General features: G+C 50.5%; 1 protein-coding gene and 1 long non-coding RNA gene across 2 annotated transcripts; both read left to right on the top strand.

The window, feature by feature from the left end:
• Positions 1 to 297: 297 nt before the first annotated feature.
• On the top strand, positions 298 to 1,415 carry LOC120856236. Its single transcript, XR_005719408.1, has 2 exons — positions 298 to 620; positions 1,088 to 1,415. It is a non-coding gene; the product is annotated as an uncharacterized LOC120856236 (long non-coding RNA).
• A 15,352-nt stretch (positions 1,416 to 16,767) lies between these two features.
• On the top strand, positions 16,768 to 17,745 carry LOC120882922 (olfactory receptor 10AC1-like). Its single transcript, XM_040266744.1, has one exon. It carries the CDS (start codon positions 16,768 to 16,770, stop codon positions 17,743 to 17,745), a length of 978 nt encoding a protein of 325 aa, XP_040122678.1.
• The last annotated feature ends 315 nt before the right edge of the window (positions 17,746 to 18,060 follow it).

Here is an 18,060-nt window from a genome sequence, read left to right on the forward strand (position 1 = left end):
CGACAAAAAATAAACTCCGGTTCATATTGAAAAACTCAAAACCGTTATAGTTCCTTCCAGACTGGTGAACGGCCATTGAATCGCTGACTTGTGAGCAAAGGGTGTGGAGGGGGAAGAGAGACAGTACAGCTGTGCCTTCGACGATACAGTAACAGGAAATAGATTTAATCTCATGCTAAACAACCGAAAAATTGGACACTATAGATGAACCCGGGGCTTCCGGAGTTGGGGCATGGCTTTGCCCTGGGGGCGTGGCATTCATAGCAAGTTGGGGTTGGGCGTAACAGTTGAGGGGCGGGGCCAGGGGGCGTGGTCAGCAGTGGAGCTCGGCCTGGGCTCAGAGGCGCATCGGCTCCACAGGCGAGAACCGCTCAGGCCCGTGGGCCAAAGAGTGACAGAGCTGTGAGTGAGGCGCCAGGCCCGTGGAAGCGGGGAGACAAAGGGCGGGGCCTCTGACCACCCACTCTCGCCCACTCCTAGCCGCCCCGCCTGCCCAGCCATGTGGTGCCCGCTGACCCTGCTGCTGCTGCTCCTCCCGGCTGCCCCCGGCCCCGCTGCCACTGCCGCTCCCATCCCGGAAACCAAAACCCAGGAGAGCCTGCAGCAGAGCCTCCTCCAAGGTCACAACAGCCTCTCACTGGGGGTTGGGGAGAGGAGGACAGGGAAGAGGGGCGGAGGCAGACAGCAAGGGTGGGAGCCAGAGGGCCACCAAGAAGGGTATAGACATGACATACAGGGAGCGGGCCTGAGCGACAGAGGCGATTGGTCAGGACAGATGAGGGGCAGGAATAAAGAGATGATGGGACAGAAGGAAGGTGGGGCAGGGGGCAAGGATGGGTAAGAACAGGGGACAGGATGAGGGTGGACTGGTCCAGCCCTGAGAGTCAAGAGGATGGAGAGACAAGGGGGTGGCAGGGAGCTGGGAACAGGTCTGGAGGGGCATCGGAGATCCAACCCCACACCTGCTCCAAGCCCGTGGGATCTGTCTGTGGCTTCTCCCCAGGAACTGCCCTGCACAGAGAACCAGGGCGCTGGCTGGGGCGGGCACCCTTCCAGGCACACCTGGAGCCTGCTTGTTCTTCCCCAGGTCCCCAAGCTGGAGAAAACAGAGGCCAGCGGGCAGTCGCAAACCACCTCCCTCACTTTGGCTGTCCTCCTGTGGCATGATGTGGCTGCCACTGCGGTGCAGCCCTGAAGCCCAGGAGGCAGGACTGTGGCTCTGTGAGAAGCACCCAGGCTTATGGGGGGGGGGACCTGGGGCTTCCCCGACCCCAGTAAACACCCCCCCAAGACCCACTTCTGAGGCCCCCTTCCCCAGGCTCAGCATCAGGGGCTGGGCGTGGGCATCAGAGCACTGGCAGGCATGTACCCTCTCTTGCTTCTTTTTGGATTATTAAAATTGTTTTGAGGTTAAAGTGATGTGTCCATTGACAGCTCTGTTCTGTGGGGTCCAGTGGGGGGACACAGGCCATGGGGCTGTCTGGGCCCTGTGGGCAGCAGGAGCCGTATCTCCAGCTCTAGAGATCCCAACTATTGTCTGGAGAGACCCCCTATTCCATCCAAGCCAGAGGCGCTGGCCCATGGTGACATCTGCCTTCAGGTGGTCGGAGGGGGAATGCCTGGGCATCAGGAAAAGAGCCAGGGGTGGAGCTGGGGGCCAGAAAGGGCAGAGAGCCTGGGGCTGGCAGAAGAAGGCCCAGCAAGGGTAGGGGTGTAGCTTGCACAGGTGGGGTGCACCAGGGGCCTGGAGTGACCATCCCTGATGGAGACCTCGGGCAACAAGAAATGGGCCCCAGGTGGAACAGGGAAGCCTACAGGAGGTGAGATGGTTGCCACGCCTGCACTGTGGCCGGGGTGTGACACGGAGTGTCAACAACTGACTCTGAATAAACTGAACCCTGATTGGTAATGCCAATTTTCTTTTCTTTTTTGGCTGGGCTGTGTGGCATGCAGGATCTTCCCTGACCAGGGATCAAACCTATGTCCCCTGTAGTAGTAGCACGGAGTCTTAACCACTGGACCACCAAGGAAGTCCTGCCAATTTTTACAGCGTAAATAATCCTACACTGGCCGATCTAAACATACCAATATGACCTGTACATTCTGCTTCTCAGAAAAGACAACTGTCTTCCCCGTGAGCCTGCTGGTGCACACAATCAACGATTTTTAGGTCCCTGGCCAGCAGCTCTTCAATGCCGTTGGGCCTTCAGCGATCTCTGTATGCTTTTTTCACTAGAGCGGTACTTTTTGTTAACCATCAATTCCATTGACCATACTTGGGATGCATGATGCCCAGTTATCTGAGGAGGACAGGCCAAGGATGCTATTATTTTATTTCCAAAAGCGGGTTTCACCATCATGGGATATAAACTGAAATGTGAAAAAATCTTATGTTGTGGGCAGGACTCCTTTCTCCTTGTTTCCAGAAAGACCTCTCAGGAAGCACAGGATGTTTTCCCACCTCCTTTGCCCCCTGCTCACCTGGACTGGTAAGGAACCCGCCTGTCAATAAAGAGATTTAGGTTCAGTCCCTGGGTCGGGAAGATCCCTGCAGGAGGGCATGGCAACCCACTCCAGGATTCTTGCCTGGAGAATCTCATGGACAGAGGAGCCTGGCGGGCTACAGATCAGGGGGTTGCAAAGAGTCGGACACGACTGAGCACACACAGACATACACAGCTGGACTCATAGTATTTGTGAATTTGAAGCAGCACTGAGTGCGCTGAGCAGACCCGACCCGGTCTCTCCGGGGCCCCCTCTTCTCGGGTCCTTCTTCCCCTCACAGAAGACATCTATCACTATGTCACCTGTGACTGGCACGCCTAGGCTCCAGAGCGGCTCACCGATCACCCTGGGCAGGAGTGCATAGGATTCTCGGTGGAGAAATGAGCCCACGGGGGAAGGCGGCTTCCTGGGGCGGAAACCACCGCGGTCCCCCGGGACCTGCGGGCAGTCCTGCCCTCTGGCGGCAGAACTCGGAACTGTAACGCCAGCTCGCGTTCATTATGGAATTGTTCCCCTTCTCCCTAGCCAGCTTCTCTAGTGGTTCAAAGGGTAAAGCATCTGCCTGCAGTGCAGGTAGACCTGGGTTCGATCCCTGGGTCAGGAAGACCCTCTGGAGGAGGAAATGGCAACCCACTCCAGTACCTTTGCTCGGAAAATCCCATGAACGGAGGAACCCTGTAAGCTACAGTCCATGGGGTCCCAAAGAGTTGGATGTCCTTTTCATTATAGGGGACTGAAATGCAAAAGTAGGAAGTCAAGAAACACCTGGAGTAACAGGCAAATTTGGCTTTGGAATGCAGAATGAAGCAGGGCAAAGACTAATAGAGTTTTGCCAAGAAAATGCACTGGTCATAGCAAACACTCTTTTCCAACAACACAAGAGAAGACTCTACACATGGACATCACCAGATGGTCAACACCGAAATCAGATTGATTATATTCTTTGCAGCCAAAGAAGGAGAACCTCTATACAGTCAAAAAAAAAAAAAAAAAAAAAGACCAGGAGCTGACTGTGGCTCAGATCATGAACTCCTTATTACCAAATTCAGACTGAAATTGAAGAAAGTAGGGAAAACCGCTAGACCATTCAGGTATGACCTAAATCAAACCCCTTATGATTATACAGTGGAAGTGAGAAATAGATTTAAGGGTCTAGATCTGATAGATAGAGTGCCTGATGAACTATGGAATGAGGTTCGTGACATTGTACAGGAGACAGGGATCAAGACCATCCCCATGGAAAAGAAATGCAAAAAAACAAAATGGCTGTCTGGGGAGGCCTTACAAATAGCTGTCAAAAGAAGAGAAGCGAAAAGCAAAGGAGAAAAGGAAAGATATAAGCATCTGAATGCAGAGTTCCAGAGAATAGCAAGAAGAGATAAGAAAGCCTTCTTCAGTGATCAATGCAAAGAAGTAGAGGAAAACAACAGAATGGGAAAGACTAGAGATCTCTTCAAGAAAATTAGAGATACCAAGGGAACATTTCATGCAAAGATGGGCTCAATAAAGGACAGAAATGGTCTGGACCTAACAGAAGCAGAAGATGTTAAGAAGAGGTGACAAGAATACACAGAAGAACTGTACAAAAAACATCTTCACGACCCAGAGAATCAAGATGGTGTGATCACTAATCTAGAGCCAGACATCCTGGAATGTGAAGTCAAGTGGGCCTTGGAAAGCATTGCTACGAACAAAGCTGGTGGAGTGATGGAATTCCAGTGGAGCTCTTTCAAATCCTGAAAGATGAGGCAGTGAAAGTGCTGCACTCAATATGCCAGCAAATTTGGAAAACTCAGCAGTGGCCACAGGACTGGAAAAGGTCAGTTTTCATTCCAATCCCAAAGAAAGGCAATGCCAAAGAATGCTCAAACTACTGCACAATTGCACTCATCTCACACGGTAGTAAAGTAATGCTCAAAATTCTCCAAGCCAGGCTTCAGCAATATGTGAACCATGAACTTCCTGATGTTCAAGCTGGGTTTAGAAAAGATAGAGGAACCAGAGATCAAATTGCCAACATCCGCTGGATCATGGAAGAAGCAAGACAGTTCCAGGAAAACATCTATTTCTGCTTTATTGACTATGCCAAAGCCTTTGACTATGTGGCTCACAATAAACTGTGGAAAATTCTGAAAGAGATGGGAATACCAGACCATCTGACCTGCCTCTTGAGAAATCTGTATGCAGGTCAGGAAGCAACAGTTAGAACTGGACATGGAACAACAGACTGGTTCCAAATAGGAAAAGGAGTACATCAAGGCTGTATACTGTCACCCTGCTTATTTCACTTATATGCAGAATACATCATGAGAAACATTGGACTGGAAGAAACACAAGCTGGAATCAAGATTGCCAGGAGAAATATCAATAACCTCAGATATACAGATGACACCACCCTTATGGCAGAAAGTGAAGAGGAACTAAAAAGCCTCTTGATGAAAGTGAAAGAGGAGAGTGAAAAAGTTGGCCTAAAGCTCAACATTCAGAAAACGAAGATCATGGCATCTGGTCTCATCACTTCATGGGAAATAGATGGGGAAACAGTGGAAACAGTGTCAGACTTTATTTTGGGGGGCTCCAAAATCACTGCAGATGGTGAGTGCAGCCATGAAATTAAAAGATGCTTACTCCTTGGAAGAAAAGTTATGACCAACCTAGATAGCATATTCAAAAGCAGAGACATTACTTTGCCGACTAAGGTCCGTCTAGTCAAGGCTATGGTTTTTTCCTGTGGTCATGTATGGATGTGAGAGTTGGACTGTGAAGAAGGCTGAGCGCCAAAGAATTGATGCTTTTGAACTGTGGTGTTGGAGAAGACTCTTGAGAGTCCCTTGGACTGCGAGGAGATCCAACCAGTCCATTCTGAAGGAGATCAGCCCTGGGATTTCTTTGGAAGGAATGATGCTGAAGCTGAAACTCCAGTACTTTGGCCACCTCATGCAAAGAGTTGACTCACTGGAAAAGACTCTGATGCTGGGAGGGATTGGGGGCAGTAGGAGAAGGGGACGACAGAGGATGAGATGGCTGGATGGCATCACTGACTCGATGGATGTGAGTCTGAGTGAACTCCGGGAGTTGGTGATGGACAGGGAGGCCTGGCGTGCTGTGATTCATGGGGTCGCAAAGAGTCGGACATGACTGAGCGACTTCCCTTTCCCTTTTCACTTTCCCCCTCTCCAGGTGGGCCCCCTCCGTGTTGGGGACCTGGGGACACTCCAGTCGTGAGCATCCTTTGGGCTAACAACCTGCTGTGAATGAAGCAAGGGTCTGAAGGAGGTGATAAGTGAGGGGCCACTGAAGACCAGGGACGTTAATGAGGTTTGCAAGCTGGCCTCTGGGTTCCAGGGGCTGAAACCTTTGCCCCCGGGACTACTCAGGGCTGGAGAGCAGGGATTTTCGCTGGGCTCCCCATGCTGGTCTCCTCCTCCTCCTCCCAGGCCCTGAGTGCTGGGCTGTGAGCCCCCTGGTGCTGGGGCCTTTGGGCGGCCCCTGCCCGAGGCCTGGGCTCCTCTCTCCCCAGAAAGGGATCAGGGTTCGGGTAGCAAAGGGTCTTGGGGGAAGTTCTTCGTTTTCCGGATGCACAACAGGCCAAACAGCAAAATGCGAGGCACACTGCAAAGAAAAGTGTTATTATTCACGAGGCCTCCGGGGAAGAAAACAAATCTCGACTCACCTGCTTGAAGGGACGGGGCTTGGGATATTTGTGGGATAAAACTGCGGCGTGGGGAGGCACGTGGCGGAAGGTGATTGGAGAGAAGGTAAAGGTGAGATCATCGCAGTACTGCGCAGGCGCGGCTGAGCTTCCGGCTTCCTGGAAGCCGACGGGCGGCTCCAGCACGTTCTGCAGGTGGAGCTCGTGGCTCTCTGACTTCGGAAGGCACGCTTGCGCGTCCCCACGTGGCGGGTACGTGGGCTTAACCGGTCTTAACCCGTGGCTTCAAGTCCCTGAGAAACAACTTGAGCAAACATCTTATTGTTTAGACCGCTTGGAGGATGTTCACGTCTTTCGTAGCAACAGTTAAAGCCAGCTGGATGCTGAAGTCAGGGTACAGTTGATTATTTATTAAGCAAGTTATAGTTTAATGGATCTGAAGACTGCCCTCGGTTTCAAAAGGACTGAACCCTCTTCTCCCTGATGCCATAGACCCGCCCCAAGACCGAGATGAAGGCGAGAGTTCCAGCCTCAAGACCTGTGCCCGGAAGACCTCTATGTCACCCCCAGGTCAATGCTCCCTGGAGAGAATTCCAAAGCCCCTGGAAAGGAAGGACTGAGTTGGCGGGTTGAGGGGAATGGCGGTGTCCCCCTGAGAGGCGTGGGGAAGACTTGAGAGCCCGAGGAAGCCCCGCCAGCTGGAGCACATGCACAGTTCAGGAGTAAAGCGGAAGGTGAGAGTTCAGGCACAGACATCTGGCTCCGGTCCTCTCCCGGGATGGTCTCTGCTGAGATGTAACTGCTTTCCGCTCAAACTTTGGGTCTCCTTTCCCCATCTGCAAAATGGGAACAGGAGTGGCTCCTCCCACAAGAGGCAGATCCCGGTTGTCTTGGGCTGCTGTGTATGATGGGGGTGTGAAGTCTGGGAGCGTGAAGGGGTGTGCTAATCAGCTTTTGTAGATGTTATCATAGATGATTTGGCCTCTGCTGATTGTAGGGCTAAACTACCCACCAGTTGTGTTCCGGGGTTTGTCCTGGGAGGGCATGATGTCCCACTGGTTTAGACAGGAGCTTCGAGTAGTAAAACCAGTCGATGCCATTGACCTCTCATTGTTATCACTCAGTCATACCCATCAGTTTAATCCCAGATACAGTTATTTTATTTTATTTATTTGTAACAAGATTTTTAAAAATATTTATTTATTTTGACTGCTCCGGGTCTTAGTTGCAGCACGTTCAGGATCTTCGATCTCCCTTGCAGCCTGCAGGATCTTTAGCTGTGGCGTGAGAGTTGTGGAATGCAGGTTCTTGGTGCCGGCACGTGTGATCTAGTTCCCTGATCAGGGATGGCACTGGACCACCAGGGGAGTTCCCCAGGTACATTTTAAAGCAATGGGATCCTTCCAGGTCTCTAATTTCCGCATCTGGAGGAAATGCCTCCTCCCCCTAGAACAGCGCAGAGCTCCGCCCCCTGGTGTCAAAGTGTGGAGTTGAGTTTTCCCAGCATCGAGATCTCCACCATGACCCACTGGGCAAAAGCGCTCTGTTGGTCCTGGGGGCTGGGAGGACTGTGCTCCCTCACTGATCTGATAAAGTCTCTGGCCCAAAGGGATCCACCAGGTGAACATGGAACTTGAGACGGTAATTTGTAGGGACAGATTTCCTTCCAGATGTAATTTGTTTGGCAAAAAATAGCACAAAGGATGTGATAGAGGAGGCAGGTTTATTGTCAGAGTGTTTTTGCATCCTACCGAATTAGGTAGGTAGTAATCCACGCTAGATTGTCTTAGATTAACATGTTAATTGTAGGTTTACAGATGGTCTCTGACATATCATGGTTTGATTTACCATTTTCTAACTCTACCATGGTGTGAAAGCAATACGCGGTCTGCAGAATTTTGATCTTTTCCCAGGCTAGCAATATGCAGTGTGATACTCTTTCATGATGCTGGACAGTGGCAGTGAGCCACAGCTCCCAGTCAGCCACGCATTCACAATCATGATGGTAAATGATCAATACACTTACAACCATTCTGGACACAGACACCGTTCTGGTTTTCACTTTCAGTAGAGCATTCAATCAATTATATGAGATATTCAGCATTTATTATAAAATAAGCTTTGTGTTAGATGATTTCACCCAACTGCAGGCTAATGTGACTGCTCTGAGTGTGTTAAGGCAGGCTCGGTGTTAAGGCAGGCTCGAGTAAGCTGTGAAGTTTAGTAGGTTAGGTGTATTAAATACAAATTAAATCGATTACTGTAGCTTTGTAGTATTGTCTGAAAGCTTGGCGGGTTATGCCTTCAGGTTTATTCTTTTTCCTCAGGAATGCTTTGGCAATTCTGGATCTTTTGTGGTCGCATATACATTTTAGGATTATTTGTTCTAGTTCTCTGGAAAGTTTCATGGGTTATTTTGATAGGAGATGCATTAAATCTGTAGATTGCTTTGGGTAGTATGGCCACTTTAACAATATTAATTCTTCCAATCCAAGAGCATGGTATATCTTTTTATTTCTTTGAAACATCTTCAGTTTTCTTTATCAGTGTTTTATACTTTTCAGGATGTAGATCTTTCACCTCCTTGGTTAGGTTTATTGGTAGGTATTTTAAATGGGTGGGGTTTTTTTTTCTTTCTCTTTCTGATATTTCATTGTTGGTATAAAGAAATGAAACAGATTTATATTTATCAATCTTGTATCCTACTAATTTGCTGAATTAATTTCCTAGCTGTATTAGTTTTTGTGTGGAGTCTTCAGGGTTTAGTTTATTCAGTAAACTAAAATTTTACCAATACAGGATGATTTCCAAGATACATTGCTAAACAAAAGAAGACCATATACATAATAGTTTGAGGACAGCGCTTGTGTTTTGTCAATCAAAAAGAGTAAATCAGGGACTTCCCCTAGTGGTCCAGTGGTTAAAGATTTTGCCTTCCAATGCGGGTTCAATCCCTGATCTGGGAGCTAAGATCCCCCATGCCTCATGGCCAAAAACCAAAACATAAAACAGAAGCAGTAATGTAACAAATTTAATAAAGACTTTTAAAATGGTCAGAAAAATCTTGAAGAGTAAATAACACACATGTATGTGTATGTACCTAGATCTCTGTGAGGAGAAATAGGAATCTGATAAAAATCCATTGCCATTGTGTGAGTTTGGAGTCAGGGTTCTTGCAGGGGGCAAACTGTATTCTTGTATACCCTTTGAAATTTGAGCCAAGTATTTTGTATTTTTAAAAAGAAGTAAAATTAACCCTTAGTTACAAAAATAGGTAGCAACATGGGAAATGTATGTAACTCAGTGTTAACTGGGAACAGCAGGATAGAAGACCATGTATTCTGCAGTGCTATGATTTTCTGTGTATGTGGGCAGAAGAACACAAGAAGCCTGTGTAGCTGGATTCTGCTATCCAGAGCTGCTGATGCTGAGCATGGGATGGTGGTGGTGATGCTGAGGATGTGGATAAGGATGACAATGTCTGCCCCCACCAGTTACACCAGTCAGCCCATCCTGAGATCTTCAGTCTCCTGGCCGCCCCTTGGTTCAAACTTTGGGGAAACATGGAGTGAGCAGGAACCTCCCTCTCTTCTCTCCAGGGAGCCATCTGCCAAGCTGCTTTGGGCTGTTCATCCCCCTGGGTTCAAGTCTACCCGCAGCTCTTGCAGCAGACAGTCTCTTGATCGCGTCAGGGTGGTGGCTTCCTGTCCCCTTGGCCCAGCAATTTCAGCCTTTCTCAGGACTACCCCAGTTCCAGGTCCCAATTCCCTCTCCAGCCTTCTGAGACCATCAAGCTCCTTAGGTGCCCCAGCAGGCGGAGAAGATCACTAATGAGGCCCTGAGGCTTTGGATCCAGCCAGACCCTTAAGTGGGCCCTGGGAAACCTATTAAGCGTCCCGTTTCTTGTTGAGAGTCCCTGGGAACAGAAGTTGGATGATGATGAGAGAAGAGGGAAAATGAGGAGGTGGAGGCTGTAGGTGCGTCACTTCCTACAAAACCCCTCTACAGTCTCCGCTGCTACCCCAGCATTTTTATTTGCAGAGGAGCTGCTGTTTGATCCTGGCCTTGAATGAGTAGATTTCCAGGTGGGGAAAGGATATTCTGACCCGGAGAAGGATGTGTGAGGTCAGGGAGGTCGGAGTGGCCAGGGCACGTGCAGGTGGCTGGGGCGGGGCGGGGGGGGGGGGACTTGTGAATAAAAGGCAGGGACAAAGGATGTTGGAGAGGAGGCCAGAAAGGTGGGCTGGGTCCACACTGTGATGATTGGAACTTGTGCTTCTTCCAACCAGAATCTGAGCCCCTTTCTGCACGACCCCAACTGGATCGCTCCCTCCGTCAGGAGTCATGGCTAAGATCATGGCAAAGGGTCAGAGGGTGGGCCATACACCCAGCCAGCCAAGTAGCTAAGGATTGAATGCAGCTGGAATTTGGGGTCTGGGCTTCTCTAGATCAGTCTCCACATTCTAGTCTCTTCTCCTGGGATGTCAGGGAAGAGGGCACCTCGTGGGTGCGGGTGGCGGGGACTGAGTCCCAAGCTCGTGCTAGAATTCAACACCTGAAATCCATGCTTGCAGTGGAGAGAAAACCCTGATGGGGGTGGTGAGGGGGTGAATCTAGGTCCAGAAAGCTGGGGATGTAGGAGGTTCTCTGTCTCTCCCTGTCTCTGGCTCTGTCTCCCTCTGTGTCTGTCTCTGCATCTCTCTTTCTCTCCCCTCTCTCTATCTCTTCCCATTTTCCCCTCTTTGTCTCTGTTTCTCCATCTCTCCCTCTCTTTCTCTCTGCTCCATCTCTCTCTGTGAGCCCAGAGCCTGGTGAACGCCCTGAGCTGGGGACACGGCCGAGCAACACGTTTTCACTGCTCACCCATCTGCGGCCCCTTGGCAGGTGCAGCCCTGCCCATTTCTGGTCTTAGCCTCTGGGTCTGCTGTTTCCTTCCTCCTTCTGTGCCTTTCTATTTCCCCTCTTTGTGGGGGATGGGGGACAGGTGAGAGCCCCAGAGAAGAGTGGATGCCCCCATTGAAGAGCACAGACTGCAATCAGCCAGCCCCGGGGGACAGATCCTGATTCCAGAGGACACTGTGTGACCCCTTCAGCAGCTCACTGTCTGTGAGTCTCAGCCTCCTTCCCTGTATATAAGCAGTAATGATGATGATTATGGCTCCATGGTGGTCTCATGAATATTAAACAGTGCACGCTGAGCACTGAGGATACAGCCTGCCCCTCATGAGGACTCAACAAATAGCAGTAACAGCGCCCCCACAGTGGTGACTTCGATGCCGTCCCTCACGCCCATCTGTGTTTGCAGGGAATGATGTAGCGGGGAGCCAGTGAAGAGTCAGGCAGGGTCAGGGTCTCTGGACAACTTTCCAGGAGACGGTGGAGGAAGAGCTGGAGCCAGGGGTTGGGGAAGAGAGGCCCGGGCCCCAGCTTGCCGGCATTTCCCATCTCAGAATCAAAGCAGACGGCAGAGGCAATGCTGACTGACCCATGGCACGTGCTGCTGCCCCGGTCCACGTGCAGCCTCTCCTCTCTCCACAGCTTTCCCCACCTCTCCAGGTGACTCCCCATCCAGAGCGCTTCAACGGGGCTGCATGTGCCAGATACGCAGGCAGCAGCAAGCAAATGACAGGACGAAGCTTTTCTTGATGTTCTGGTATTTTTTCCAATGCCACCTGCTATAGCGGGACTGCTGTGCCAGACACTTGCCATCCATCATGAAAACCATTCTCTGGGGTTGGGGAAGGCCACTGGGGCTCCCAAAGGTTCAAAACTCTCTCTGGGCTCTCTCCACCAGCGAAACGAGACGCCTGATGTGTGTCCTCACACCATCCTGGCTTCAAGAGGACAAAGGAACTAGACCCTGATACCTGGGGGTACTCTCAGACCACAGAGAAAAGACGTGACTTGGGCAGCATCACAGAGAGGACTAGAAAGCAGACCTCCTTCCTCTCCCCCACCACAGCCCTGTTATCTGAGCACCGCCCCCCAAAATTGAATGATGAGGGAGAACATGTCCAAAAAGGCATGGCACTCAAGTGTGCAAATGGCCACACAGACACATGGGTGTAGCTAAGTAAAGCTATATTGATGAGTACACTGGCCTAAGGCCCCTCTAAGATCCATAAATGGACATCTACTATGTTTCCTTTACTGATTCGAAATCAGACTGACCTCTTACAACTTCTCTATGGATTCCTGAAACATCAAAATATCTTTTAAAAAATGGCTCTGTTTGGGAGTAAAAGCATAAGCACAAACACTTCTTTTGATAGAACCATATAGTATCAGAACAGGAAGGAACTTTCAAGACCATCTGGTCCAACTCTGTTATGTTAGGGGTGAGGAAACAGACAGGGACACGTTGTGACCAGCTTAGTGGATGGTCATGGATTTCATGGTTCACAGAGTGCTGGCTGTTGGTCTGGATTCTATAAAGTGACCTCAGGCAGGAGAAGAGGAAACACTGGTTAGATATGAAGAGACAGCTCAGGGATGCTGGAGTGTCCACATCAGAATCAGCCTGACCAGGTGGTTTGATATGTGTCAACGGATGTCTGCTGTGCTCTTAACATACGTAATTGCCTTGGAGCAGTGATTGGACCCAGCCAGGTAGGGCTCCTTGGGAAAGGTGAGCTTGAATTAGCCTTCAAAGAGGTGACATTTTAAAAACTGGGAGTGTATGGAGAGAGAAGAGAGGAGGAAGAATGTGTCTCTTGTTGAGATGGCAGGACAGTTGAGTTCAGTTCAGTCATTCAGTTGTGTCTGACTCTTTGCAACCCCATGGACTGCAGCACGCCAGGCTTCCCTGTCCATAACCAACTCCCAGAGCTTACTAAACCCATGTCCATCGAGTCAGTGATGCCATCCAACCATCTCATCCTCTGTCATCCCCTTCTCCTCCTGCTCTCAATCTTTCCCAGCATCAGGGTCTTTTCAAATGAGTCAGTTCTTTGCATCAGGTGGCCAAAGTACTGGATCAGCATCCGTCCTTCTGATGAGAATTCAGGACTGATTTCCTTTAGGATGGATTGGTTGGATCTCCTTGCAGTCCAAGGGACTCTCGAAGAGTCTTCTCCAACGCCATGATTCAAAAGCATCAATTCTTCAGTGCTCAGCTTCCTTTATAGTCCAACTCTCACATTCATACTTGACTACTGGAAAAACCATAGCTTTGACTAGATGGACCTTTGCTTTTTAATATGCTGTCTAGGTTGGTCATAGCTTTTCTTCCAAGGAACAAGTGTCTTTTAATTTCATGGCTGCAGTCACCATCTGCAGTGATTTTGGAGCCCCTCAAAATAAAGTGTCTCACCATTCTCATTGTTTCCTCAAGAGTTTTGCCCAGAGGACACACTGGTCATAGCAAACACCCTCTTTCAACAACACAATAGGAGACTGTACACATGGACATCACCAGATGGTCAATACCTAAATCAGATTGATTATATTCTTCACAGCTGAAGATGGAGAGACTCTGTAAAGTCAGCAAAAACAAGACCAGGAGCTGACTGTGGCTCAGATCATAAACTCCTTCTTGCCAGATTCAGACTGAAATTGAAGAAAGTAGAAAAAACCACTAGACCATTCAGGTATGACCTAAATTAAATCCCTTATAATTATACAGTGACAGTGACAAACAGGTTCAAGGGATTAGATCTGATAGACAGAGTGACCAGAGATTCATGACATTGTACAGGAGGCAGGAATCAAGACCATCCCCAAGAAAAAGAAATACAAAAAAGGCAAAATGAGGAGGCCTTACAAATAGCTGAGAAAAGAAGAGAAGTGAAAGGCAAAGGAGAAAAGGAAAGATATACCCATTTGAATGCAGAGTTCCAAAGAATAGCAAGGAGAGATAAGAAAGCCTTTCTCAGTGATCAATGCAAAGAAATGGAGGAAAACAAGAGTGGGAAGACTAGAGACCTCTTCAAGAAAATTAGAGATACCAGGGGAACGTTTCATGCAAAGATGGGCACAATAAAGAACAGAAATGGTATGGACCTAACAGAAGCAGAAGATGTAAGAAGAGGTGGCAAGAATACACAGAAGAACTAAAAAAAAGATCTGCATGACCCAGATAACCACAATGGTGGGATCACTCACCTAGAGCCAGACATACTGGAAAGTGAAGTCAAGTGGGCCTTAGGAAGCATCACTATGAACAAAGCTAGTGGAGGTGATGGACTTCCAGCTGAGCTATTTCAGATGGCAGAACAACTGACCCTTTTTTCAAAAAAAAATTTGGTTATAGTTGCTTTAACATGTTGTGTTAGTTTCTGCTGTACAGCGAAATGAACCAGTTATATATATACATATATGCATACTTTTTTGGATTTCCTTCTCATTTAGATCACCACAGAGCACTGAGTAGAATTCCCTGTGCTATACAGTAGGTTCTCATTAGTTTGTTGTTTTATACATATTAGTGTATATATGTCAATCCCAATCCCTCAAGTCAACCCACCTCCCTTACCCTCTTAGCATCCATACATTTGTTCTCTACATCTGTGTCTCTATTTCTTGCAAACAGGTTCATCTGTACCATTTTTCTAGATCCCACATATATGCATTTTTGTTTGTTTTATGCATTAATGTTTGTTTTTCTGACTTGACCTTTGGTACTGGGGTGGGGAGATGAACAATGATTCTAGTAGGGTTTTTTTTTCGGGGGGTGGGGGGCATTGCCCTGATGAAGAGATGACTCATTGGGAAAGACCCTGATGCTGGGAAAGATTGAAGGCAAAAGGAGAAGAGGGTGGCAGAGGATAAGATGGTCAGATAGCATCACCAACTCATCAGTGGACCAAATTCATCAATGGATGTGAAACTGAACAAACTCCAGGAGACAGTGTAGGACAGGGAATCCTGGCGTGCTGCAGTCCACAGAGTCACAAAGAGCTGGACACGACTTAGCAACTGAACAATAACGACATTGACCTTGAAGACGATTGACTGCATGGACCCCACCTGAGATTAACCACAATGTGGATTTCAAATGTTCAGGAGCATTTGCAGAGAGCAGGCCACAGAAGTTGGGACAAGTGGGTGTTGTGAAAAAGGGTGGAGCCTCTGACTCTCTCTGTGGTTCCAGGGCCAGAAACCCAGGTTAGGGACGTGATAGGGACACGGAGGCAAACGTGTGGGAGAAATGAGGCTTGAGTAACTAACTCCTTCACTTACAATCATTCGGCCCAGCAACAAGGATAACTCGAATCTTTGCTTCCAGGAGGCTGAATTGAGTGGTGTTGCCATAATAACCGTGGAATGAGAGGATGACACCAAGCCTGCCTGGGGGCAAGGAGTCTTCACCCACGAGGGACGTGACTTGTGAGTTCCTCTTTGAAGGAAGAATGGAACCTCCCATCTTTTTTAGGAAGATGATGCTGGGACTCCAGGGCATCCTGAATGAGCAAGACGTGAAGCTGGATGGCACACTGTGCTGAGGACTTTGTGGACTTAAACCTGAAGGTAAGAAGGGAGAGTTGATATCCATCCTTTCGAAGGGTCATTCCCATTGGTGGTACAAAAAAGTGGTTAGAGAGACGCAGCCGGGAGCAGGAGGGCCAGGCAGGCTCTGTTGGGATCATTCAGGGAAGAGAAAACAGGAGTCCGGGGAGAAAAGATTCTGGAGGCTGTCAGTAGTGCTCAGCGGGGCACGATGCCCTGTTGGACTTGAAGGAGCAGGAGAGGGAATTCACTGGCCATGCCTTCCTGGTTCCCAGTTTCAGTGCTGGACCAGCTCCATCCACAGAAGGAGAGGGAGTTTGGGTCTGAAGTGATGCAGTGAGTTCAGGACTGGTTGGGTTGGAAGTGCTGGTGGAATGCCTAGGGCCTGCTGCTAAGAGAAGGGAGTGGGTCGTGAGAAAGATCGGGGACTCACTTAAGTCAGAGAACAGGATGCTGTCAATCAGGAAGTCTCATCACAGTGCAGAGGGGACAGGCCATCTTCCCTGCCTGTTTTTTTTTCCCCCTATAATTGCATCAGAGGGAAACAACAGGCCCGGGACTACCAGGGGTTTGTCCCAAGTCCTGCCAAGAGAAAGAAATGGAAAATAAAGACAACAGAACACAGAGGCTGTGGCAGGTCAGAGAGGAGGACACAAGTCTTATCAGCAGGGATCTGGGAGCTGTGACCTCGTGTAAGGGAGGAAGGTGGGGTCTCTGAGAACTGGAGACGTTAATGCTGCTCAGGCTCAGCCGGTGGACACGGGGACTGCTTCAGTCTTCCAGTCCGGGGTTCAGCCCCACCATATGGGTTGTCATTACCATAGGCTGGAACCCGGGAGGCTGGCCCCAGGGTACAGGTGGTGTGGGGTTTAGAAGGCTGGATAGAGCCAGAGGGCAGTGGGCAGGTGTGAAGGAGACCCTTGGGTGCCTGGAAGTGCAGTGGGGCACAGGAGGCCAGAAGGGAGGGTGGACCGTGGCTCCGAATGTCTTGACTTCCTGGAGGACGCTGGGCTGCAGGAAATGAGGTGGGAGACGCTGGGTTGGGGAGAAAGCGCTGCATCCCTAGGGTGGGTGCAGGAAGGGGAAGCAATGGACGGGCCAGGGAAGGCAGTGGGACAAGCCAAGAAGAGAAGGCCCCACTGCTCCTTGCCCAGGTCCCAACGATGAGCCACTGGCCCACATCCAACTGGAGCGCCCCATGGGAGTTCGTGATCCTGGGCTTCTCGGGGTGGCCCCCAGAGCTCCGGGCGCTGCTCTTTGCCCTCCTCCTGCCTCTCTATCTGGCCACGCTGACGGGGAACCTGCTGATCGTGGGCTTGGCTGTGGTGGACGCCGCCCTGCACACCCCCATGTACTTCTTCCTGGGGGCCCTGTCTGCCGTGGAGGTGGCCTATACGTTGGTGCTGACCCCGCCCATGCTGGCCGGCTTCCTCCTGCCGCCCGAGGGCCAGGCGGTGGGCCCCTCCACCTGCGCCGCCCAGATGGGCCTCTTTGTGGCACTGGGGGGCTCCGAGTGCCTGTTGCTGGCGGCCATGGCCCTGGACCGCTACCTGGCCATCTGCCACCCCCTCTACTACCCCCAGCTCATGACCGCGGGGCTCTGCTGGTGCCTCCTGGCCTGCTGTGGCCTGGGGGGCTCTCTCCTGGCCTTGGGCCTCACCACAGCCATATTCCAGCTGCCCTTCTGCCATGGGGGCCTGGTCAACCATGTCTTCTGTGACCTCCCGGCGGTCTTGGTGCTGGCCTGCGGCGACCGGGACCTGCAGGAGCGCGCCCTGCTGGCGGCCTGCCTGCTGCTGCTGGTGCTGCCGCTGGCCCTCATCCTGCTCTCCTACACCCGGGTGCTGGTGGTCATCCTCGGGGTTGGCGGGGCCGCGGGCCGCCGCAAGGCCTTCAGCACCGTGGCGTCTCACCTGACGGTGGCCGTGCTGCACTACGGCTGTGCCACGGCCACGTACGCCCGGCCCCTGCGCAGCCGCTCCCTGGAGGAGGACAAGCTAGTCTCGCTCATCTACATCAACCTCACCCCCCTGCTCTACCCGGCCATCTACACACTGCGGAACCGCGACGTGCAGGGAGCGCTGTGGCGGGCCGTGGGCCCCAGGACACCAGGTGCTGCCCATCAGGCTGATGTCACCTAACGCTGATGCCAGGAGGGGTCTCTCTTCTGAAATTCCCTCTCCTGGATGGAAACCTCATATTCCAGAACCATCTATGATTCCCCAAGGCCTACTAGACACAATCTGGAGGCAGCAGACAAGGACCCCAAAATGAGGCTCCAGCCTAGTTCTTCTGCTTCTGTGGACAGTTTGAGTGGATAGATCTCTCTGAGGGGGGTATCGACCTGTGCACTGTGGGGCCCTCAATGGCATCCTTTGTCTCTACCCACATGGCACACAGCACTCCCCTACCCAAGCTGTGATGATCCAAAATGTCATCACACATTGGCAAACATG

This window comes from Oryx dammah, unplaced genomic scaffold (genome assembly GCF_014754425.2).
Source record: "Oryx dammah isolate SB20612 unplaced genomic scaffold, SCBI_Odam_1.1 HiC_scaffold_2, whole genome shotgun sequence".
Lineage (NCBI taxonomy): Eukaryota > Metazoa > Chordata > Mammalia > Artiodactyla > Bovidae > Oryx > Oryx dammah.